General features: G+C 38.1%; 1 protein-coding gene across 2 annotated transcripts in view; it reads right to left on the minus strand.

The window, feature by feature from the left end:
- Positions 1-25,900, minus strand: part of HEATR5A (HEAT repeat containing 5A) — a 126,163-nt gene that overhangs the window by 80,126 nt on the left and 20,137 nt on the right. For both annotated transcript variants that reach the window (XM_011941862.1, XM_011941863.1), the window contains exons 4-12: positions 24,594-24,702; positions 21,119-21,268; positions 20,271-20,445; positions 15,210-15,370; positions 13,481-13,736; positions 12,783-12,938; positions 9,880-10,130; positions 6,514-6,625; positions 1,216-1,368 (exon numbers count right to left, since the gene is read on the minus strand). In XM_011941862.1, the coding sequence (XP_011797252.1) occupies positions 1,216-1,368; positions 6,514-6,625; positions 9,880-10,130; positions 12,783-12,938; positions 13,481-13,736; positions 15,210-15,370; positions 20,271-20,445; positions 21,119-21,268; positions 24,594-24,702 (1,523 nt within the window). The remainder of the gene's footprint in view (positions 1-1,215; positions 1,369-6,513; positions 6,626-9,879; positions 10,131-12,782; positions 12,939-13,480; positions 13,737-15,209; positions 15,371-20,270; positions 20,446-21,118; positions 21,269-24,593; positions 24,703-25,900) is intronic.

Consider the following 25,900-nt stretch of genomic DNA (forward strand, 5'->3'; position numbering starts at 1 on the left):
CCAAAGTGCTGAAATTACAAGTGTGAGCCACTGCGCCCAGCCGAAACATTACTTTTAACAGTCTGTATATTGTAGAAGGTACAACTTTCATATACAGGTGACCCTTGAACAACACAAATGTGAACTTCCCAGGTCTATTTATACGTGGATTTTTTTCAACAGATGCCACACCGAGTGTGCCTACCTCTCCTGCCTCCCCTTCCACCTGCTCCACCTCTTCTGCATCTGCCCCCGCTGAGAGAAGTAGATCAACCCCTCCTCTGCCTTCTCAACATAAGGACGATAAGGATGAAGACCTTTATGATGATCTACTTCCGTGTAATGAATAGTAAATATATTTTCTCTTCCCTATGATTTTCTTAATAACATTTTTCTTTTCTCTAGCTTACTGTAAGAATACAGTATAAAATATATACAACATACAAAATATGTGGGGCTCGGTGTGGTGACTCACGCCTGTAATCCCAACACTTTGGGAGGCTGAGGTGGGAGGATTGCTTGAGGTCAGGGGTTCAAGACCAGCCTAGGCAGCATAGTGAGACTCCCTCTCTACAAAAAATTTAAAAATTAGCTGGGCATGGTGGCATACACCTGTGGTCTCAGCTACTTGGGAGGCTGAGGTGAGGGCATCACTTTAGCCCTGCAGGCCAAGACTGCAGTGAGCTGTGTTCACACCACAACATTCTAGCCTGGGCAACAGTGAGACCCTGTCTCAAAAAAACAAAACAAACTATTTATGTTATCAGTAAGGTTTCTGGTCAACAGTAGGATATTAGATACATTTTTAGGGAGTTAAAAGTTAGACACAGATTTTTTGACTTCGAGGGGCACTGGCATCTTTAACCTCTATGCTGTTTAAGGGTCAACTGTATAGGCTAAATGGAAACCATTCTTAACAGTAATTAAACCAAACTTTAGTATTTCTGAAAAGAGGAATGAATGCTTACCTAAGACAAAACAATGTTGACAGTTTTTAACTGGACTGCACCTAATAAAACATGTATCTTAAGAACTCTCAAATCTGGTTTATTATATCATACACCAGTTTATCATTATCAATTAATCAGTTAAAATTTTTTTGTTCAGTTACAAAAAAAAATCATTAGTGGCATATCCCCCTGCCTCGCGTTAAATAAAACATACAAGTACATGTTAAAGATAAAAGGTGGGTAAAAAGTCAAAGGAAGGGGAGAGAAAAGACTAAATCCAACCTACCACACAGTGCACCAGCTCGTCCTTCCAGGGTTACCTGCCATGTAAACGAATCTCCTCGGCTCTTTTCTGTTTCTAGATCTTTAGGAGATGCTGGAAAGACACACTTCCACAACAGCAGAACTCGAGCAAGGTGATGGCTAACAACTGCAGGACCTGTAATTTATTCAACTTGTCACTTGAAAGAGAATCCAAGGTTGTCACTCTTTAAAACTCTATTATTAAGCAGGAACTTCTCTCCTAAACATTTTAATTCATTATTGCAATATTTTGTCCCTTCTTCAGGTTCCAAATTATCTTCAGGTTCCAAATTATTACTGAATGAATTATTATCTGAAGGTGCCGGAGTACAGAGAGGAAAAACAAGGAACTAACGATACAGGCTGGGCTCTAGTGTCAGCTCCTCCACTACTGCTATGTCGTCTTTGAGACTCAGGTTCATCTACATATTAAACGAAGCTAAAACCCCCTGTAATGCTTGTCTTTAAGGGCTTGTCAGGTTCAAATGATACAATGCACTTTAAAGTACTCTGAAAAGCTGTAATGGACCACATAAATGCAAGGTACAATTATTATAGTAACAAACAACATAGCATGCTTTTTGAGACAGGTTCTTTCTCTGTCCCCCAGGCTGGCGTTTAGTAGTGCAGTGGCATGATCACAGCTCACTGCAATCTCAATCTCAACCTCCCTGAGCTTAAGTGATCCTTCCACCTCAACCTCCTGAGTAGCTGGGACTACATGTGCGTGCCACCACACCCAGCTAATTTTTGTATTTTTTTGTAGAGATGGGGTCTTGCCATGTTGCCCAAGCAGGTCTGAACTCCTGGGCTCGAGCAAGCCACCCACTTCAGCCTCCCAAAGTGCTAGAATTACAGATGTGAGCCAACTGTATTCTTGATCTTGAGAATAATGCTAACTTCTGACAGCAACTTGTTCCAGGTCAAAAATCAGGTACAAAATGTCTGAATAGAACATATTTTGTTAAAAAAAGGTTTCAGAGCGACATTTATGAATTGAAGGAATCATGACACAAACCCAGTAATAATACAAAACAATGTACAATGATAACATTATCAATTTTTTAAAAACCCAAACCTATAGCTTTTCTCCCCAGGTACTCTTCTTTAAATTTCTAGTTACCTTAAACTTCTTCAATAAGCACTCCCTACTTCTTACTCTCACATTTTGCTGACTGTATGTCTTTCTTCTGTTCCAAACCCATAGCTCAGAACTGCATTTGGCTTTGGAGGGAGACTGCCTAGATTAATATCCTGGCTCCATCCACTTATTAGTTGTGTAAACCTGGATGAGTTATTTAACCTTTTTGTGCCTCAATTTCTTCATCCATAAATGGGGAGAGTAACAGTATTTTATTCAAAGGACAGTTTCTGAGGTGTATATCAGTTTATACACAGAACAGCACTTAGAGCTGGGCAAGGTGGCTCATGACTGTAATGCCAGCACTTTGAGAGGCTGAGGCTGAAGGATTGCTTGAGGTCAGTCATTTGAGACCAGCCAGGTCAACATACCGAAATCTCTCTACAAAAAAGTAAAAAGTTAGTTGGGAGTGGTAGCACATGCCTGTAGTCCCAACTACTTGGGAGGCTGAGGCAGAAGGATCATTTGAGCCTAAGAGATCAAGGCTGCAGCAAGCTATGGTCTGACTGTGCTACTGTAACAGAAAAAGAGCCTTTCTTTAAATAAATAAATAATAATTATTATAATGTATCTAGCAAACACAACACACATACATGCACACTTTATGAGCTATCCACAGAGAGACAAGATATGGAGGAATCTGAAAATCCAAGTTCTTTTATACGGCATCAGATAAACTGGGAAGTGTATCAAAAAAGGTTTAAGTGTGTAGTTCACATTCAAGGAATGAATGTGTTTTGTGTTTACATCAGTTCACAGTGAAATAATGAAGAAAATTATAAATTATAAAGGGAATGGTAAAAACAGAGAAGACATGTTTAAAATGCAAAGCAAAAATTAACAAAGCACTAAGACTGCTGTCTAAAACTCATTCCCAGCTGGGCACCGTGGCCCATGACTGTAATCCAAGCACTTTGGAATGGCGAGGCAGGAGGATCACTTGAGCCCTGGAGTTCAAGATCAGCCAAGGAAACAGCAAGATCCCATCTCTACAAAAAAAATTTAAAAATTAGCTGAGTGTAGAGGTGCAAACCTACAGTCCTAGCTAGTTAGGAGGCTGCGGCAGGAGGATTGCATGAACCTGGCATTCAAGGCTGCAGTGAGCTATGATGGTGCCACTGTACACCAGTCTGGGTAACATGGTGAGACCCTGTCTCCTAAAAAAATAAAAAAATAAAAAAAAAATTCCATTTCCCACAAAAGGAATCAAGGTTCCTTGGAGAAATGGCTGATGGCAAGCCTAAGGCAGAAAATGTACAATGTAAAACCTGGGACATCTTGCATGCAAAAACACATTATCAAAGAATGCTAGGTTCACATTAAAAGGACAAATGAACCAACTTGAAGGGACTCCCAACGACCAAAGATGAGACAATTTGAGGATCGAAAGGAATAATGATCTCAAGTGATTAAAACATATAAATCTATAAAACTCCATGAGCTCATAATGATACGCAAAAACAAAAACCTCACTGGTCCCCCCTGAAAGTTGCTATGATACTAATGCATTCTAAAAATTGATAATAGCCCAGGTGCAGTGACTCACTCCTGTAGTCCCAGAACTTTGGGAGGTCAAGGCAGGCAGATTGCTTGAGTCCAGGAGTTTAAGAACAACCTGGGCAACATGACAAAACCCCACCTTTACAAAAAATTAGCCAAGCATGGTGGTACACACAGTCCCACAAGAGGCTGAGGCAGGTGGATCACCTGAGCCTGCAGAGGTCGAGGCTGCAGTGAGTCATGATTGTACCACTGAACTCCAGCCTGGGTGACAGAGTGAGACCCTGTCTCAAATAAATAAATAAATAAATGAATAAGAATAAAAATCGATAATAAAGGGAAAGAACAGTTAAGAAAAATGAGTAAAACCCAAGAAAACACAGTAATTAAACAAAACCTTAATTAAAACTTCTAATCCCTTTTTGTATGCTGATTATGAATATGCAGTAAAATACGATGTACAGGAGAAAGGACCTCTTTTTGTCTTCCTCCAACACAATTACCTTGTTTTAAAAGCTCTTGTTTATCGCAATGCGATTAGTTTATTTCCTCCTTAATTCACCAGGAACTTCAATACGGCAGGCATGAACACCCAGCAATAAGCACATAAAAGCTTGACTACATTATTCCCAGCACACTGTGAAATGATGATCTATGCTTTGGGCTAACAAACACTTTCTGTAAAGGGGCAGACAGTAAACATTTGAGGCTTTGAGAGCCACATACTTTCTGTTGCAATTACTCAACTCTGCCACTGTACACCTAAAGGTCATAGACAATCCACAAAAAAGTGTGGCTGTATGCAAATAAAACTATGAATGCTGAAATGTGACTTTGACATGATTCTCATGTATCACAAAATATATTTTTTTCCCAACCATTAATAAATATAAAAACTGTTCTTAGCTCACAGGCTGTGTAACAAATATTGATGGCAGGCCAAATTTGGCTCCTTGAGGCTAAACCTGATCTAGTTCAATAAATCTCTCTAATCATCTTAAGAACAATACTTAAAAGTAGTTCTTCATTTATGACTGTTTATTCTCATTTAAGCTCTTTTAGGTCAAATTACTTTATAGGTGTCAAAATGATTTATTGGCCAAACCCAGCCAGTTGCTTTATTATTATTTATTATTTTTATTTTTTGAGACAGAGTCTTGCTTTGTCACCCAGGATGGAGTGCAGTGGCACGATCTCAGCTCACTGCAACCTCTGCCTCCTGGGTTCAAGCAATTCTCCTGCCTCAGTCTCCCCTGTAGCTGGGACTACAGGCACATATCACTGTGCCTGGCTAATTTTTGTATTTTTTTAGTACAAGCAAGGTTTCACCATGTTGGTCAGGCTGGTCTCGAACTCCTGACCTCAGATGATCCGCCCGCCTAGGCCTCCCAAAGTGCTAGGATTACAGGCGTGAGCCACTGCTCCCGACTTATTTATTTTTGTTCTGTTTTGTTTTGTTTTTGAGAGGGAGTCTTGCTCTGTCACCCAAGCTGGAGTGCAGTGGTGCAATCTCACTTCACTGCAACCTCCACCTCCTGGGTTCAAGCAATTCTCCTGCCTCAGCTTGCCGAGTAGCTGGGACTACAGGCATGCACCACCACGCCCGGCTAATTTTTGTATTTTAGTAGAGATGGGGTTTCACCTTGCTGGCCAGGCTGATCTTGAACTCCTGACCTCAAGTGATCCACCCACCTCAGCCTCCCAAAGTGCTAGGATTATAAGCATGAGCCACCATGCCCTGCCTCAGCCAGTTGTTTTATGTGTGAGCTATAATTTGTATGACAACCGAGACTTAAAATATAGGTGTGATAAAGTAATAAAATTAAATTTCATTAGACTGGGCAATAAATACATAAATACGTACATAAATAAATAAAGTTTTCAGTGGCTCATGCTTATAATCCCAACACTTTGGGAGGCCAAGGTGGAAGGACTACTTGAGCCTACGAATTCAAGACCAGCCTAGGCAACATAGTGAGACCCCATCTCTACAAAAAAATTTTAAATATTAGCCAGGCATGATTTTGCACGCCTGTGGTCCCAGCTACCTGGGAGGCTTGGGTAGGAGGATCACTTGGGTTCAGGAAGTCAAGGCTGCAGTGAGCCATGATCATGCCACTGTACTCCAGCTCGTGTGAGAGTGAGACACTGTCTCAAAAATTTACAGGATATAAATAGTCATAACTGTAAAACAATTACTGTTTTTTCTGTTTTTTAATAAATATAATTTAAGTGAAATTCAGTCCCTTCAATGTAGCAACCTTATTGGCTGTTATGAACCCTCAAACAATTATAGAACTGGATTCCCATGCTATGGATATGTTCTTTTGCCTATATTGTGGAAATTTTTTTTGTGAAGATGGATGTCAATTTTTGAAAAAGCCACAGTCGTTCACAGTTAAGCCTGAAAGATGATTAGTAAATCGGCTTGTCCTACTTGAGACTGATAACCTAGTCCAGAAGAGAAAATCAAGAGAGGTCTCAAAAGGTTTTAAGCAATAAAGAAAGTAAAAGGCTCTGTGTGGCTATTTAAATTCTAGTACGTATTAAAAGTTAGTTTCATCAAATCACATACAAGAATCCTTTCACTCAGAAAACACAAAGTATTTCAAGGTATGTAAACCTTCTACAGACTGTTACCTAATGTCATCAGAGCAGCAATCAGCAACCATCCAGCTTGTGTGCGCTGAGCTGAAAGGCGACTGTTTTGAGCAGCAGAACACAGCAAATCCTCTGCTAATGTCATAATAATCTATTTACATATAGAAGAACAAGTTTTAAGAAAAAGCATATCAGTTTATAAATTACTAAATGATAGCAGCTAATAATAATCTCTTGAATTAATTCTTACATAAAATAAATGTAAACGATAATTCTCATTCATGTAGACTACATAATAGGACTGTCATAAAGGAAACTATAAAAAATTAAGTTTTCAAGGTTAAATACTGGTATATGAGGTAGTACACAACAACCTCATAATTTTTTGTAGAGCACATGTGACAACAATGTAAGATTATTCAAGTATAGCTGTATAGAATTTGAATTTACTTTTAGTTTTGAGCAACCATCCTTTTAAATCCATATTTACCCAAAAAAGTTTTCTTACAGGAGTCTCTCTCTTAAAAATGCTACATACAGCTGGGTGCGGTGGCTCATGCCTGTAATCCCAGCACTTTGGGAAGCTAAGGCAGGTGGATCACAAAGTCAGGAGATCGAGACCATCCTGGCTAGCACACTGGAACCTCATCTCTACTAAAAATGTAAAAAATTAGCCAGGTGTGGTGGCACGTGCCTGTAGTCACAGTTACTCAGGAGGCTGAGGCAGAAGAATCGCTTGAACCCAGGAGGCGGAGGTTGCCGTGAGCCGAGATTACGCCACTGCACTCTAGCCTGGGTGATAGAGTGAGACTCAGTCTCAAAAAAAAAAGGCTACATACTACTTTTTTTTTCAGATGGAGTCTCGCTCTGTCACCCAGGCTGGAGTGCAGTGGCATGATCTCAGCTCACTGCAAGCTCCGCCTCCCGGGTTCACGCCATTCTCCTGCCTCAGCCTCCTGAGTAACTGGGACTACAGGCGTTCGACACCGCACCCGGCTAGTTTTTTGTATTTTGTAGCAGAGACTGGGTTTCACCGTGCTAGCCAGGATGGTCTCGATCTCCTGACCTCACAATCCGCCCGTCTCGGCTTTCCAAAGTGCTGGGATTACAGGCTTGAGCCACCGTGCCCGGCCTACATACTACTTTTATAACTCAGTAGCTGATAATAGTCTTCCAAGAGGTAGTATACTATAGTGGTTAGAGGTAGTCAAAATAGTCTTGACATCGAAGAGTGAAATTTATTAAAATATTGTAGTAAACAAGTCTATGAGATTGGGCACAGTGGCTCATGCCTGTAATCCCAAAGACTCAGAAGGCCAAGCTGGGAGGACCAATTGAGGCCAGAAGTTCAAGATCAGCCTAGGAGTAAGCTAGGATCACACCACTGCACTACAGTCTCGGCAATAAAGAAAGACCATGTCTCTTTGGAAAAAAAAAAAAAAAGGACAAGCCTGGGCAACAGAGTGAGACCCTATCTTCACAAGAAAAATAATTAGCCAGGCAACGGAAGCAGGCGCCTGTAGTTTCAGCTACTTGGGAGGCTGAGATGTGAAGATCACTTGAGCCCTGGCATTTGAGGCTGCAGTGATCTATGATCTCACCACTGCACTCTGGCCTAGGTGACAGAGCAAGACCCTGTTTCAAAAAAAAGGGGTCCATGAAATAAGCAGTGTTATAAACAACAGAGAGTAAAAACCAGACATTTCACATTTATGGATAATGTATGATTACATATTACAAAGGCCAGAGAGCATCTAATATGAGAAAACATCTATTACCAATCACCTCTGAAAAAGCAGGAAGTATTATGAGTTGGCATATAAATTTTTTAAAGAGGAAGACTAGTGTATTTTAAAACAACCAACCAACTTACTACTAATTTAGGACTCCCTGCAGCTTATACAGTAAATGGATAGCACTCAAAAAGAGTGAGGACAAAACAAATCATTCTAGTCAAATCAGAACAAGTGGATATTCTCCTGGAAAGAAATTCCAAATATAATATGGGAATGGGAACCTTGTCTGAATTAATGAGATATGACAATAGGTTTAATTAAATACATTCAATGACAAGTCTTTGCTTAGCAACATGTGATGTGTTAAGAATATAACTAAAATAATAAATTCAAATAAATAATCTCATCTTCCAAAGTTGTTACCTACCTTATTTCAACAGCACTGGCAATACTCAAAATATTTTTTGAATTGCTCAAGTTATGGAATGGTCTTTTGCAGAGCCTACCATGTGGTGGATATACTATCAAACTCCATAATGACACAAGAGTGGCAATGAGAAAGAAAGGAATAATGGTGATATATTTTTTCAAATATATTTACGAATTTGTGAGAGGTATGGGTTACAAGGGCTTTCACTGTCAAATAATGTTCTCTGACAACTTAAAATTCCTAGCTGTTAAAAAAGAAGCAAAATTCAAACACCATGCTTGCCTATGTTGTATTATCTAGGTTTCATTAAAATTTTTCTTTAGTTCTCTTCAAAATTCTTTGTACATTAAAACTGGGTTATTTATTCACTAGGTTTGTATCATTTATTTGTCTGAAAGTGCTGGATTCTAAATTTACTCAGAAAATGAAACTTTTTGGTAGCAATACAATTTGGAGAAGTTGAATATCATTATGAACTCATGAAATTTTATATATTATCTAGTATGTTTTAATTCCCTGTGGTCATTATTAATTTTGATGTATAAATCATGCCGTCTTTGATCAGTGGGAGCCCCTTAAGTTACCTCCTTTTAAAATGAATACAGTATTGCTTGATGACTTCCTTACTTTCTGGCATGACAAGATATCCCAAGTTTACGTTGTGCATTTCCTGCCCCAGACCTGAAAGCAGCCACTGCTCCATGGAGTCCTGATTCCTTTTTGGTTGGAAACAGTATTTAGAGCTATAACCTGGGCACTGGGGTATCCCCGACACTGGGTCATCACTGCTTTTAGGCCTGTTCACTGCACAAAAGGAGGATGTAAGTATTTTCAAAAAATTAAAATGAGCTCATACTGATAATTTCAATTTGAATCTAACGTATGGGGCTTTTACTTAATCTCAATTCTACAGTTACAGTTCTTTTTACTTATATTGAAAATCTTGGTTCCTAAGAACATTAACATAATTATTTATCTACTTGATCTTAAGATATGTAAACTATTTTTAAAGTAATACCACCAATAATACTACTAACTAAATTATTAAATATTAAGGTTAGTTATTTAAGATTTCTTTTGCAGCTCTATTTATCCTCTACAATAAAATTTTAAATGTACTTATATGGCAGGGCTAGATGTACAGCAAAATAAAGCATTGAGTAACAAATTCTGTTACTATGTGAAGACACTTCTAACAAAAAGCACCTCGTTATAATATATAGAGAATGAAATCATTACCTTGCCTTTTCCATGAGGAATTCCTAAAGGACAATGTTTTACTGCTCCCAACAAAGCTGCCACAGCAAAACTGAAACCAGTCACTGCTTCAGGTGAAGACTTATGTCCAGTAAGCCGTTCAAGGCAACGATCCAAGAGTGGTGTTAGGTAGGAGGGTAATGCAACGGCAATGCAGTGTAAACACCAAGCTGCTGCTAGTCGAACGGAAACGCTAGGATGAAGAGTAACTGACAAGATACTGTCAAGAAGGCCTGGAAGGACAGAATAAACAAATGATAACTTAGGTACATATAGATAAAACTCAACTGATCATAAAATAGTCAAAAGAATACATAGCTACATGGATATAAAATATATTTTTATCAAAAGCCAAATTATAATAGAAAAATACATAATTACAAATAATTTTTTTAATTTCATTTTTCTCCCTTCTCACCACTCCTATGTAAAATAATTTTCTAACCTAAGAATTACTTCTAGTAATATATCTTATGAAAGCTGTCCTAAATTAAGTCTGTATACAAAAGAAAAACTTTACTTCCTAAATCAGCCAATCTCTTACTTTAGCTTCAGATTGCTTATTAATTTGGTACTAAAAATTAAAAATTATCAATAAATAACACCTTGAAAAGAAATGTCACACCCTGGCCAGCTGTGGTTGCTCACGCCTGTAATCCCAGCACTTTGGGAGGCCAAGGCAGGTGGACCACCTGAGTTCAGGAGTTTGAGACCAGCCTGGGCAACATGACAAAACCCTGTCTCTACCAAAAATACAAAAAATTAGCCAGGCATGGTGACGCATGCCTCTTGTCCCAGCAACTAGGGAGGCTGAGGTGGGAGGATCACTTGAGCCGGGGAGGTGGGGCTTGCGGTGAGCCGAGATTCCGCCACTATACTCCAACCTGGGTGACAGACTGAGACCCTGCCTTGAAAAAAAACAAAAGAAAAAAAAGTCATACCCTGCCCCATCCTTTTTATTTTTTAATCCTTCTAGTACATTTATCTACATAATTAGTATACTTTTTTTATTTTTGAGATGGAGTCTTGCTCTGTCACCCAGGATGGAATGCAGTGGTGCAATCTTGGTTCACTGCAACCTTCGCCTTCTGGGTTTAAGTGATTCTCTCGCCTCAGTCTCCTGGGTAGCTGCGATCACAAGTGCATGCCACTACACCTGGCTAATTTTTGTATTTTTAGTAAAGACAAGGTTTCACCATGTTGGCCAGGTTGGTCTTGAACTCCCGACCTCAAGTGACCCACCCACCTCATCTTCCCAAAGTGCTGGATTACAGGCACGAGCCACCGCACCCAGCCTACATAATTAATACACTTTCTATCCACCATGTTGCTCTTACAAGAACAAAATGTTAAAATCAAGGCTTCGCTAGGTCCTCAGTGGGCTACTAACCAACTAACTACAAAGACAGTGAAGTAACCGCCACCACCAATAAAAGAAAGGGTATTATTTGCTATGATTCAACATAAACTTTCATGAAACATATGTTTCATGTCAAATTCTATTTAAGTAAGTGTCCCAGATCTAAATAGCTTATACACACAAATATAATGTAAAGTTTCTCAGAAAGAAATGTGTACCACAAAGGATAAAAGCCATAATGATGTATTTTTCTGAAACAGGGTCTCACTCTGCCACCCAGGATAGAATGCAGTGGCATGATAATAGCTCACTGTAGCCTTAATCTTCTACGCTTAAGTGATGCTCCTGGCTCAGTCTCCCAAAGAGCTGGAACTACTACAGGTGCACACCACCATGCCTGGCTAAGTTTTAAAAATTTTTAGTAGAGAGGAGTTCTCATTATGTTGCCCAGGCTGGTCTTGAACTCAGCTCAAGCAATTCTCCCATCTTGATCTCCTAAACTGCTGGGATTACAGGCGTGAGTCACCATATCAGGCCTCAAAAACGATTTTTAAAAGTGATTTTAAAAAGAAGCAAGTCAGTTATGACTATATATTGAATGATTTTTTTTTTTTTAAACATGAAATATCCAGAATAGGTGGATTCATAGAGCTAGAAAGTAAATTCATGGTGGTCAGGGGCTGGGGGAAAGGGAAATGGAAATGACAACTTCCTGGGGGTAATGAAAAGACTCTGGAATTAGACAGTGGTAGTGACTGTACAGTAGAGCAAATATACTCAAAACCCCTGAATTGTATACCTCATAAGCGTAAACTTCACGGCAAGTGATTTACATCTCTTTTGTTTGTTGCCCAGGCTGGAGTGCAGTGGCGTTATCTCAACTCACTGCAAACTCCACCTCTGGTGCTCAAGCGATTCTTGTGCCTCAGCCCCCCGAGTAGCTGGGATTACAGGCAAGAGCCACCATACCTGGCTAATTTTTGTATTTTTAGTAGAGATGGGGTTTTGCCACATTGGCCAGGCTGGTCTTGAACTCCTGACCTCAAGTAATGTGCACGCTTCGACCTCCCAAAGTGCTGGGATTATAGGCATGAGCCACTGCGCCTAGCCATGAATTATATCTGAATAAAGCTATCATAAAGTGATTAAATACTTAAAAAAAGAAAGAAAATACTGCTTTAAAGACCTTTGAGGAACTGAATTACTTGTACCGTACTAGTGTTTTCACTGCAGATGCAGAGACAGTTCAGGTTTACTTCTCTGTAAAGTTTTTCCAGGTTATCTTATAAGTCTCTAGAATGGGGGTGGGGCGGAGACTTACAGAACAATCTTTAATTACAAAAGAAAAAAACTAAACAATATACATCTTTTTAATAATGATTATAAATTTTTCAAAAAACATTTCTAATAAATCTATAATGGAATCTATAAGTAAACTATATGAAGATTTCCTTCCTTGGAACAAAGTTATCTAGTGTTCAAGGGAAAAAAAGGTATTCCAATGAGTTACAAACAACAGATATACCTGTACTTGAATCCTGTAGCAAAGGTGCCGCTGTGGTGCCAAGATTGTGTATGAGATTTCCAAGTTCTTGTAAAGCACAAACCAGCATATGCTGGCTAGCTGCTACATCTGTGGAACCAATCCGGGTTTCCAAATTACCATCACTCATTACAGCATCTGACAGAAATGCAAGAATTAACTATGCATCACCACTGTATTAAAATATATTAAAAAGGGTGTGAAGAGTTAAAAGGTGTAATGGCGAAAATTAATACATACACTTGATCTATAAGAAATACTTGAGGCAATAACTAAAATGCTTAAATGGTGACTTGCATCAATAAAGAAAGAAATGAATTACTATAACCAATTTAGTTCAAGCATTCCAATCAGAGATCCCTTACTACTCCCTTAGCAAATGGCACTGAAAGAGAGAACTCATGGGAAACTAAAAATGATTTCAACATTACTGATATTTAATATCTAACTATCAATATTCAAGATAAGCAGAGTAGACTTAAGATGGTACAGCAACTGAGATAGACTGTTTCAAAAATAATTTATCTTAACTTCTATACGAAGTACAACGTGAATTCTGAGGAACTTCTATCAGCCTTCAAGGTTTCTGTATTAATACTGTATCATATATCAGTCTAGCCTTCCCAAAGGGACAATTCCACTGGCACTGTTAAACAAACTGTCTTAGTAGAGATCCATACCCATAACTTTCTTTAGCTTCCAGATGGCCTGGCAAATATCCTTTACAACAGCAAGTTGAGCCTTTTCTCCAAGAAGACCACCTATAGTAGTTCGAAGAATAAATGAAACACAACGGCGACAGCAAACGGCATCAATCTGAGTTTGGGTGGTTTTAGGGTGTGACTGTGACACAAGGCTTAGGATATGAGAAAGAAAGGCAGCAAAATTTTTCTCTAGCCAAGCTCCTCCTAATGTTGAAACAAATACCACATAAGCCTAAAAAAGAAAAGAGTTTTATTTTCAATATTAAATTGCTTCAATTCTGTATTTTCACCCACAAAATATGCAGCATTTACTAATATTTTTCTTATTCCTTATAAACTGTATTCTTTCCTAATTTATAGCCACTTGAAATATATAAACATAGCACCATTTTGTTTTTGTTTGTTTTAAGCCAGAACTGAAGGGCATTTTTTTTTTTTTTTTTGAGACACAGTCTCACTCTGTTGCCCAGGCTGGAGTGTGCAGTGGTGCAATCTCGGCTCACTGCAAGCTCTACATGTGGGTTCACGCCATTCTCCTGCCTCAACCTCTCGGGTAGCTGGGACTACAGGGGCCCGCCACCACGTCTGGCTAATTTTTTTGTATTTTTAGTAGAGACGGGGTTTTCACCATGTTACACAGGATGGTCTTGATCTCCTGACTTCATGATCTGCCTGCCTTGGCCTCCCAAAGTGCTAGGATTACAGGCGTGAGCCACCGCACCCGGTCTGAAGTGCATAGTCTTCCAATCAAGACTTCATTTATGTTACCTCCCTGTTTTATTTTGGTCAGACTACAGTTTCAGAATAGTCAGCATACCCAGCTAATATGTAAAATGTGTCTGTGCCTTCTGTGAACAACAGCTCCAAGAGATTTAACATTCTGAACAAGAAATCTCTATTTAAACATACAAACACATTATAAGAATTAACTACGCTCCAACATTATAACTCTAAGGGAATTTAATACTTTATTTTCATGAACATTAACAGTTTCCCTTACTCCATAGATATAAAGTAGTTTTAAGTAATCTGTTCCTTAGAAACACACAGTTTAATTACAATTATACTGGGAAGCTCATATTTTCATGGAGACTACATACAGTATAAAACAATGACAATATATGTGAATTTTTCAAAAATACAAGTTTGCTTTGAATGATAACGGGTTTAGCAAAAAAAGATAATCCAAGGAAAGAAGGCAGATATCTCTTTGTTTTATTGTAAGATAACTCTTCCAAGAGTTTACCTCTTAAAATTTGCTTAGGACCAAAAATTTAAGCACTGAAGTAAACTATATGCTGTACTCCCCGAGGGTTAAAGCCATATAAAATGGTTATTTCACCCATGCTAAACAATATGTGCCTAATAGCTTAAATCTGAACTGTATGAGCACACACAAATACAATGGAAAACATGTTAAACCACAAGATACATGAAAGCACAACAGCTAGAAACAAAAAGTTTTTGTTTCAAAGAAAACTAAAATGTTCCATTATTAGGAACGCAAAACACATTATAGGTAATAAGGTTCTCTTACTTGCAACCTACTTTAAAAAAATGTTTTGGCCTTACCATTTATATCTATTTATAGACATGAGAGCATAAGTGTGGACCTTGCACAGTACCACTTCTGTGGAGTCAGATACTAAAACTTTCATTATAGGCCAGTAAGAGTTAGATTTAGATACTGATTTGTGATTCTAACCTGAGTAACTCCAACTCGAACATCCCTACTGACTGAACTGGTTCCTTTCAGCATATCTCCACTGGCTCGAAGGAATCCTGAACTCCCACGTAGAAACCCTGTTCCTAGTAATTCCAGAACTTCCTCCAGAGATACTCTGCGAATGCTTTGACGTGAGGCTGCTATGACAAAGAACAAAACTGTGATTCATATTTTATAGACTAAATTTTAATGCATGTTCTTGATTTGCAAAAAGCCAGCATGTTAATAGAAACAAAAATAAACTAAAAATTCAAACAAAATGCAAAATTTGCAGAACAGTCTACACAGTAATACACAAAGTCACACAAGGGTTCAGAGGTCAAATCAGAATGGACCCTGAAGTGCATGTCAAAAGCATCTTAAAGACTATGACTAAGATTATGATCTATTGCTTCCTTTCCTCAAAGAAGTTAAAAGGCTGTCTTCTAACACAGGGGAAAAAACATAAATAAGACTGCCCTAGTCCTCCACAAATGAAAATGCTGTACAATACTTTGAAAATTCTTTTGAAACATGGAAAATGCCAAAATCATAATTTTATTTTTCCAAATGCTGTACAACTCTCAAAGAAATTTATATAATGTAAATGTCCTATTTTAAAAAATTCTCTATTGGCAATAAAACTTTTACTATTCCTTCAGTCTCTGAAGAAATCAAAGCTAAATTCATTAAAACTACTCATTTGGCTCTTAGGCTACAATAACTGATTGATTAAGGCAGGAATGTTTAAGATTGACTTCAGTTTGACACAGCTGGGTTTCTCCCTGTGACTATCTAGATAATATTATCTCCCTAAAAAAAAGAAGAAACCATTTCTCCCTTGAAAATTAATGATCACAAGCTCTGACCCTCTACAAGAGTACAGAAATAAACTTTTGTTACAGTTATGAACACAAAAACCTCTTCCCTAGCCTAAAGAAAACCATCTGAGACAAATGAAAATCTAACTTGGCATTTGGGGAAGAAACATTATTGAATAGTGCAAAATCCATGCTCTGTGGATCATAAATTCTAAGAAGAGACAGCAACAAACGTAATAAATGACTATGTATATTAAACAGTGATTAAAAACCATGCAGAAAACAGAGCAAAATGAGGTCAGGAATATAGGGGTGGAGTGAAGTGTAGTTTGTGACTTTAAATAGGGTATTGGGGTAAGAGTCATTGAAACGGTGACATTTTAACACAGTTTGAATGTAGGGAAGAAATCAGTCATGAGGGTATCTGGAGAAAAAGTGTTCTAGGCAGAGGAAATGGCTACGACAAAAAGGCCTTTATGTGATGCCAGGTGAGTTCACACAGAGCAATGTGGATGGAGCAGTGGAGAGGGTATGTAGGAGACAGGTCAGAGTGTAAGGATGGGGAGAGGGCAGAAGATATAGGACCCTGTAGGTCATTATAATAAGGCTGTGACTGAAATGAGGTGCCAGTGGAGGACCTTGTGAAGACAAGTGATGTAATCTGTCATGCTGCTGCTGTGTTGAGAGAAGATTATAGAGTGGGGTAAAGGTAAAAGCAGGGAAAACCATTAGGAGTGATTTATTAGTATAAGCAAGAGATGATAGTGACTTGGATCAAGGTGGTTAAAGTGAACGGAATCTGGATATACATAAATATATATTTTAAAAAATTAGAAAAAAATTAGAAAAAAGCTGTAAGAAGAGTATAATAAACTTTCATATACAGTCACGTACCACATAAGGACATTCTGTTCAATGACAGAGATCACATATATGACGGTGGTCCTGTAAAATTATAATGGAGCTGAAAAATTCCTATTGCCTCATGACATTCCAACACATTACTCACATGTCTGTGGTGATGTTCATGTAAACAACCTACTACACTGCCAGTCATGTAAAAGTAAAGACCACAAAATTATGTAAAGTATGTAATATTTGATAATAAACAGCTGTTACTGGTTTATGTATTTATTATACTTTTTACTGTTATTTTAAAGTATACTCTTATTTATAAAAAGTTAACTGCAAAACAGCTTCAGGTAGGCCCTTTAGGAAGTATTCCAGAAGCAGGCATCGCTATTACAGGAGACAACAGCTCCATGCGTGTCACTGTCCTTGAAGACCATCCAGTGGGACAAGATATTAAGGTGGAAGACAGTGAGACTGGTGGTTCTGACTCTGTGTAGGCCTAGGCTAATGTATGTGTTTAAAAGTTAAAAAAAAAAAGGTTTTTTTTAATAGAAAAAAGCTTATACAACAAGGATACAAGGATATAAAGAAAATGTTTTTGTGTAGCTATACAATGTATCTGTGTTTTAAGCTAAGTGTTATTATTATTTTGAGTGTAGTGGCACAATCTCAGCTCACTGAAACCTCTGCCTCCCAAGTTAAAGGGTTCAAGTGATTCTCATGCCTCAGCCTCCCAAGCAGCTGTAACTACAGGCACATGCCATCACGCCCTGCTAATTTTTGCATTTTTAGTAGACAGACAGGGTTTCCCCATTTTGGCCAGGCTGGTCTTAAACTCCTGATCTCAAGCAATCCACCCGCCTCAGCCTCCCAAAGTGCTGGGATTACAAGCATGAGCCACTGCACCCGGCCTCTAAATGTTATTATAAAAATATTCAAAGGAATCAAAAATTTTAAAAATCAAAAAGTTTATAAAGTAAAAAGCTTACAGTAAACAAAGGCTAATGTATTATTAAAGAAAAAATATACATTTTTAAAACTTAGCATAGCCTAAGTGTACAGTGTTTGTAACATCTACAGTAGTATACAGTAATACCCTAGGCTTTTCACATTCACTCGCCACTCACTGACTCACCCAGAACAACTTCCAGTCCCATAAGTTCCATTCATAGTCAGTGCCCTATAGGTGTGTACCACTTCTTATCTTTTATATCATATTTATACTGTACCTTTTCTATATTTAGACATGTTTAGATACACAAATACCATTGTTTTACAGTTTTCTCAGTATTCAGCATAGTAACATGCTGTAGAGATGTATAGCCTAAGAGCAATACTCTATACCATATAGCCTAGTGTGCAGGCTATACCATCTAGATCTGTGTAAGTTCACTCTACGATGTTGCCACAATGACAAAATCACCTAATGATCCATTTCTCAGAATATGTCCCTATTATTAAGCTATGCATGACTGCATCTACCTGGACTCATCATGTTCTCCTCATTACTTTCTTACTTCTGAAGAATACACTTATAGCCAGTTGTTTTATAGAATGGCCCTTGATATGAGTTTGTCTGGTATTTCCTCCAAATTTTTGACAGAGAACTACATAAGTAATGTTATATCCTTTTCAATGCATAATATCAAAAAGCACTGCCAGGTGTGATGTCAGTCTGTCCCTACATAGGTGATACTAGCTTTGAACATTTGCACAGTGTAAGTCTGCCAGATTTTTCCACTGTAAAATTATCATTTATAATTATGATGCAATGTATATGGCAATACTTTAAGATGGCATGAGATTGGATAAAACCACAAGACATGCTTTCTTGGCTTTCTTTCCTTCCTTCTCACTGGAAATTTCTGTTCTGTCTTCTTCGATGGTTCCTTGTGTTCTCCTAGAGAAAGCTCATGACCTAGTACCTGGTCTGCTCTTCCCTATGTATACTCACTGTCTTGTGACCTTATCTAATCTCATAACTTAAATTCCATCTCTATATCTCTATATTAGAGATTCCTGAATAATCACTATTAATTTATTCCTAAAATAAATGAATTTATTTATTCCTAAAATTTATGAAGTTGACGTCCAGTCTCCTCTCCTGGATACCAGACCCTCATATCCAGCTGTCTATTTGATATCTGTATTTCGATGTCTATTTAATGTTCCAAATTGTTTTAAATGCAGTGCTTGATCCTCCTCCCTGACACATACACGTGCCTGCTCTACTTGCACACTTGCTCATGTAAGTTGATGACAACTGTATACTTCCGGGTTTTCAGCCCAAAATTCATAAAGTCACCCTGGACTTCTCTTTCACACTCAACATCTATTCTATTTGACTATTCAAAAGATTCAAAAGTAGAACTCCTTAGAGAAATGGCTAATTCTGGGGTTGGGGCGGAGAAAGTAGTACGCTGTGATTGCACCACTGCACTCCACCCTGGGTGGCAGAGTGAGACCCTGTCTCCAAAAACAACAACGAAATCACTAAGACAAAGCAAAACTGCCCAAATACAATAAACTTCAACTATCTAGAATTATCTACATTATATGCTCCATTGTACCAACCTAAAAAATGGCAAGCCAAATATATGTAGTCAGATGCATGCTGCTTTAAAAAAAAAAAAAATCAGTATTTAGATCATATCGTTTATTGGATAACACTTCACAATTACTTAAAAAAAAAAATTAAAAATGGCCGGGCGTGATAGCTCATGCCTGTAATACCAGCACTTTGGGAGGCTGAGGCGGGTGGATCACGAGGTCAGGATATCGAGACCATCCTGGCTAAAACTGTGACACTCAGTCTCTACTAAAAATACAAAAAATTAGCCAGGTGCGGTGGCGGGTGCCTGTAGTCCCAGCTACTCGGGAGGCTGAGGCAGGAGAATGATGTGAACCTGGAAGGCAGAGTTTGCAGTGAGCAGAGATTGCGCCACTGCACTCCAGCCTGGGCGACAGAGTGAGACTCTGTCTCAAAAGAAAAAAAAAGAAAAGAAAAGAAAAAGAAACTTTTTTTTTTTTTTGGAGTGCAGTGGCGCAATCTCGGCTCACTGAAACCTCTGCCTCCTGGGTCCAAGTGATTATCCTGCCTTAGCCTCCCAAGTAGGTGGGATTACAGGCATGTGCCATCACACCCGGCTAATTTTTGTACTTTTAGTAGAGATGGGTCTCACCATGTTGGCCAGACTGGTCTGGAACTCGTGACCTCAGGTGATCCACCCACCTTGGCCTCCCAAAGTGCTGGGATTACAGGCATGAGCCACCATGCCCGGCCCGAAATTGATTTATAATGGGTAGCAATAACACTATACATATTTGTTTGTATCAACTGGGGAAAAAAATTACAGTAGATACTTTAAAAACAATTACGTGTATTTACCTGTTCCTGGATGTTTAGAAGTTATAGCTTTAGCTAATATTGTGCCTAGTAACTTTGAAACAGAAATCCGCACATCGTAATTGGAACCTTCAAAGGACTTAAAACACAGTGTGGCCACACTGTCTAGGTCCGTACTCCACATAAAGATGGCTTCATTCTGAAGTTCAAGGAGACACTATTCAATTGGACAAAGAGAAATTAATGAAAAATAAAATACAAATGTCAGGTTCAGAGCTATATAAGTTACAGAAACTATCAGGGTTTAAAAAAATAATATACAAATTCAAAGTATCTATTATGATTACAAGAATAACAAATGAATACTTATTAAAAGTCATAAAGATTATATTATAGAAGAGAATGAACCTACAAGAGGTGGGAGGAGGACCCATTTCTAACTCCACAGGTTATGAAAAATGCCTTTAGAATCAATCTGTTGGCTATGAACATCTGGGAGAATAATTCCAACATTAAAAAAACTTTACTGTATTATCTTACCAACTATGTTAAGAAGGTATAAATTAAAAATAAAACAAAAAATCACTTTGAAACAACATAAACCTCGTATGTAAATTTTAATTTACACAATTAGGGAGAAATTTTTAGTAGAGTAGAATGAATACTTAAGATTCTGGAAACCCGAACTTCCTACCCTCTGACCATGTGTTGCTAACTTTTTAAACCTTGGGAAATTCATATAACTCTGGGTCTCGGTTTCCTCATATGTTAAAATGAGATAGTCTTAGCTGACTACCAAGATAATGTAGCTTTTACTAATGATTTCACAAAGATAATGATTTAATTTTCTTCATATTAATTTTTAAAGTCTGCTTATTAGATCATTTTACCTTTGCAGCAGCACAACGAACAGCCATGGATCTATCTGTTAAGCAGGATCTAGCAGCTTTATAAACATCCCTGTGACAAGGTGCAGCGGCAGCTCCTAGTCCATTCAATATATTTTGCAGACTTAGCATAATCTCATATCGGCCTTGAGACTACCAAAAAGAAAAAAAAATTAAATAGGAAAAATAATTCTACTGCAAAGAACAGGATTAAACACTGATATCTGTCTCTGGTACTGAAGAAATACCCAGACTTCTATACATACTGACCAACCCATTCTGACATCAAGAAACAAGTTACTATTTTATGAAATATTATTTGAAAAGTTACTTGTATACACCGGATTTCAACATGATACAAATTTCACAGGGTTGATGTGAAGATAAAACAAAATTACATGAAAAGTGCCTAGCCCAAAGCTTGCATGCCATTAAGCATTCAATAAATAGTTGTTATAGTCTAAGCTAACGTATTAAAAATGCAGGGTCTGCCATTTACTAGATAGGACCTTAGGCAAATCTGTTTCTTCATCTAAAAATAGAGGTAATAGTATCCCTCATAGGCTGTTGTAAGGAATGAATGAGTCATACATGCAAAGTGCTTATAACAAGCCTAGCCATACAACAAATGTTCAATAGATTTGGTAGCTATAATACTTTGTTATTATTTATTGGTTGGAATAGCGTAACTCACAATTTAAAAGTCTTGGATTTAGAATTGAAAAAACCTGGGTTTGAACTTCTCTGTGACCCTCAGTAACTTTGTGCCTTTAAGTTGTTCTTACTTATTTCCTCATCTATAAAATGAGGATAAGATGAACCTCATGGGTAAACATTCACCACAGTGCCTGGCACACAGTAAACAGTCAAGAAATAGTAGTTGCTTGGTTGGGCCCAGTGGCTCACACCTGCAATCTCAGCACTTTGGGAGGCCAAGATGGGCCGATTGCTTGAGCTCAGGACTTCACGACCAGCCTGGGCAACATGGTAAAACCATAACTCTAAAAAAATACAAATTTTAGCCAGGCATGTTGGTGCACATCTCTAGTCCCAGCTACTCAGGAGGCTGAGGTGGGAGCATGGTAGTGCACACCTCTAGTCTCAGCTACTCGAGAGGCTGAGATGGGAGGATGGTTTGAGCCTGGGAAGCAGAGGGTGCAGTGGGAGGTAGAGGGTACAGTGGGAGGCAGAGAGTGAAGTGAGTGCAGACTGCACCACTGAACCCCAGCCTGGGTGACAGAGCCAGTCCCTGTCTTAAAAAAAAGAAAAAAAAAAAATAGTAGTCGCTTATTTAATTAATGTTTTACTAAATACCTCAAATCATATCTATATCCCAGAAAGTTAAGGCCACTGAAGGTAGATAAGCTGGAGTTGGAGGAAGACAAAGATCAGCATCAAGAATCATTTCATAGAAATATTGTTAATTCATCTTTGTTTAAGGGCACTTCGAAGTCATAGGTGAACATAATAAAATGGTGCCAATGAGAATCTTCTGAACTTTTCTTTTATTCCAGTTCCAAATGTTGCGTATCACTGGTGGGTGTGGATATCTCTGAAATGTTGTGATACCTGATCAACTAAATCAAAGATCAAAAGTAGGGAATATGGCTTAAGGACGTTAGCTAAAAAAATTTAACAAATAGGGGAGCAACAAAATACTTAACAGTAACTTAAAACATTTTCATAACTATAGAGTAATCCTCTATTAACCAAGGGGCCTAAAAAGTGTTATAGCTTAACCAGTGGAATTAGGAGGAAGAAAGTTTAAAATGGCTGTATCTCAATAAATAAAATTTCTTACAGATACCTGCTTTTAAATAAAACTAGATTTATAGATGTTATAAAAATCTGTTCTCCTTAATCATTTACTCCAATCTTTTGGGAAACTATTGCTGAGAAGTGATATGATGAGCAAATTTTCTCACCAGTTTTATGTTAGAGTCTTCACTTCTTAAAGTTCTTGAATCAGCTACATTCTTCTTAAAATTTACCCATTTTTTATTTGGAATTTTCCCTTGTTTTGCCTTGCTACATTTTTAAAAAATGTGTGTGTGACTGTCCAACATTTCTATAAATTACTTCAGAGCTGTTTTCTAGATTTTTGTAAATAAAGTAACAAGAGTAACCAGTGTGATGTTTTTAGATTTTTTTTTTTTTAAATAAATATTTTTTAAGAGACATGGTGTTGGGCCGGGCATGGTGGCTCATGCCTGTAATCCTAGCACTTTGGGAGGCTGAGGTAGCTGGATCACTTGAGGTCAGGAGTTCAAGAATAGCCTGGTGAACATGGTGAAACCCTGTCTCTACTAAAAATACAAAAAATTAGCTGGGCGTGGTGGCACGCACCTGTAATCCCAGCTACTCGGGAGGCTGAGGCAGGAGAATTGCTGGAGCTCAGGAGGTGGAGGTTGTAGTGAGCTGAGATCGCACCATTGCACTCCAGCCTGGGCAACACAGCCAGACTCCATCTCAAAAAACAAACAAAGAAAAGAGGGTCTTGCTCTGTCACGTAGGATGGAGTCCAGTGGCATGACCATAGCTCACTACAGTCTTGAACTCCTGGGCTCAAGTGATCCTCCTGCCTCAGTCTTCTAAGGGCTAGAACTACAGGTGCTCACCACCATACTGCAACTAATTTATGATTTTGTAGAGACAGGGTCTTCCAGTGTTGCCCAGGGTGGTCTCAAACTCCTGGCTTTAAGTGATCCTCCCGTCTCAGCCTCTCAAGTAGCTGAGATTACAGGTGCAAACTACCATGTCCGTTTTTATATTTAAAGGTGCTAAGTTGTCCTTACATATTAGGGACCAGAGATTTAAACCTTTTGCTAAACAAACATATAAACGCTTTCATTTCAAAACCAGGAAAACCACAGTTGGCAAGAGATTATAGTATCTTAGTTTCTTAAAGTGAAATGAAGAGACAGTCTCAAAAACAAGGGGTGTTCCAGAGTAGTAAGTGACACAAATATTTCAATGAGGATTCAGTTGAAAATATACTCCCTTGGCAATTAAAAGGTCATCTGGATCTGGTCACGCATCCTCTACACTCTTTCCCCTCAGATTATATTCCTTACTACCTTCTGATGCTAGTATAGTAACTCATCTATCCATAAGGTATACAGTGTTTATCAACTACATAGTCCCTAGTGACAAGCAGTTGCACTGGCACCAGTAAGTGTTATCAAATAGAAAAGGTGGAGTGAGAGGAGAGAGCAGGGATGGGCCTGTAAGTGGAATACGTTCGTTTTCACCCACTTGGATTTATATGAATACATTCTACTGCATTACTATTTTTCTAACAGGGATTCAATATACAGAGTACATATTGTGCATCACTTAGAAATATTTAATTTGTAGGTATATTTATATTCATATCTATATATGCTTGTCATATGTAAAGTTCTTTTATTTGCTTGGGAAAGCATAAACCAAAAAAAGGCTATCTTTTCATTCTTTGGCTGAATTTGTAATTACTTACCTCTGCACTCTTCACAGCTTTAAGAATATTCCCCACCGTATCAGTAAAGGTGTTACCCAGTATTCTACCCAACTTCTTGTACAAGGAACCCAAACATACCACAGCAGCACTGAAACAACATTTAAATTAGAAATCAGTCACAGCTGAAACAATAGGAATAAAAATATCTTAGAATATGTAAGGATAACTATTGAAACATTTCCCCATTCTCTTGGTTGTCTTTTTACTTTCTTTGTATTATCCTTTGAAACACAAACATATTAACTGTGATGAAGTCTTATCTATTTTTTGTCACTTGTGCTTTTTGATGCTGTACCTAAGAAACGCTGCCAAAAACAAGGTCACAAAGATTTACCCCTATGTTTTTTCTTTTCTTATGAGTTTTATAGTTTTAGCTGTTACACTTACATCTATGATCAATTTTGGGTTAATTTTTTATACATGGTGTAATAGAAGGGTCCAAATTCATTCTTTTGCATGTGGACATACAGTTATACTGGCATCACTTGTTGAAAAAGTGACTATTTTAAATTTTACTTTGAAAGGATAAAATTCTAAGAATCTATTCTGTGGTTAAATCCTAAGGCATGACACTTAGGTGAATATGATTATACTTTCGATAATAAGGACGTATCAATCTGTGATTACTCTACTACTCAGCCCAAAGATTACACACCCTCAACTTTGTTACAAAATTCTACAAAATATTTCAACAGAACTCAGCTACATATTAGATAATAGATAAGCTTAAAGACAAAAATAAAAACAAGAAATAATGTTCTCATCAAGTTTGCAATCTGAAAACTTTATGGGGGAATACATTCTGTTATAAGTAAAAATTAGAGCAACAAAAACTTCTATAAAATTATGACATGGTGGCTGGGCGCAATGGCTCATGCCTGTAATCCCAATACTTTGGGAGGCCAAGGTGGGTGGATCACTTGAGGTTGGGAGTTTGAGACCAGCCTGGTCAACATGGTAAAACGCCATATCTACTAAAAATACAAAAATTAGCTCAAAGTGGTGGTGCGTGCCTGTAGTCCCAGCTACTTGAGAGGCTAAGACAGGGGAATTGCTCGAACCCAGGAGGCAGAGGTTGCAGTGAGCTGAGATCACGCCACTGCACCCCAGCCTCGGTGACAGAGAGGTTCTGTCTCAGAAAAAAAGAAATACTACATGGCTCATTGCCTTTTTAAAGATAAAAGGTGATAAAATGAACTAAATCCTACAGAGAAACTAGGCTGTTCTTTTCAGGATCTTAGCAAATACTTTGCTACATGATATTTATTATCAATTTTCATAACCAA

This window comes from Colobus angolensis, unplaced genomic scaffold, assembly GCF_000951035.1.
Source record: "Colobus angolensis palliatus isolate OR3802 unplaced genomic scaffold, Cang.pa_1.0 Scaffold202, whole genome shotgun sequence".
Classification (NCBI taxonomy): domain Eukaryota; kingdom Metazoa; phylum Chordata; class Mammalia; order Primates; family Cercopithecidae; genus Colobus; species Colobus angolensis.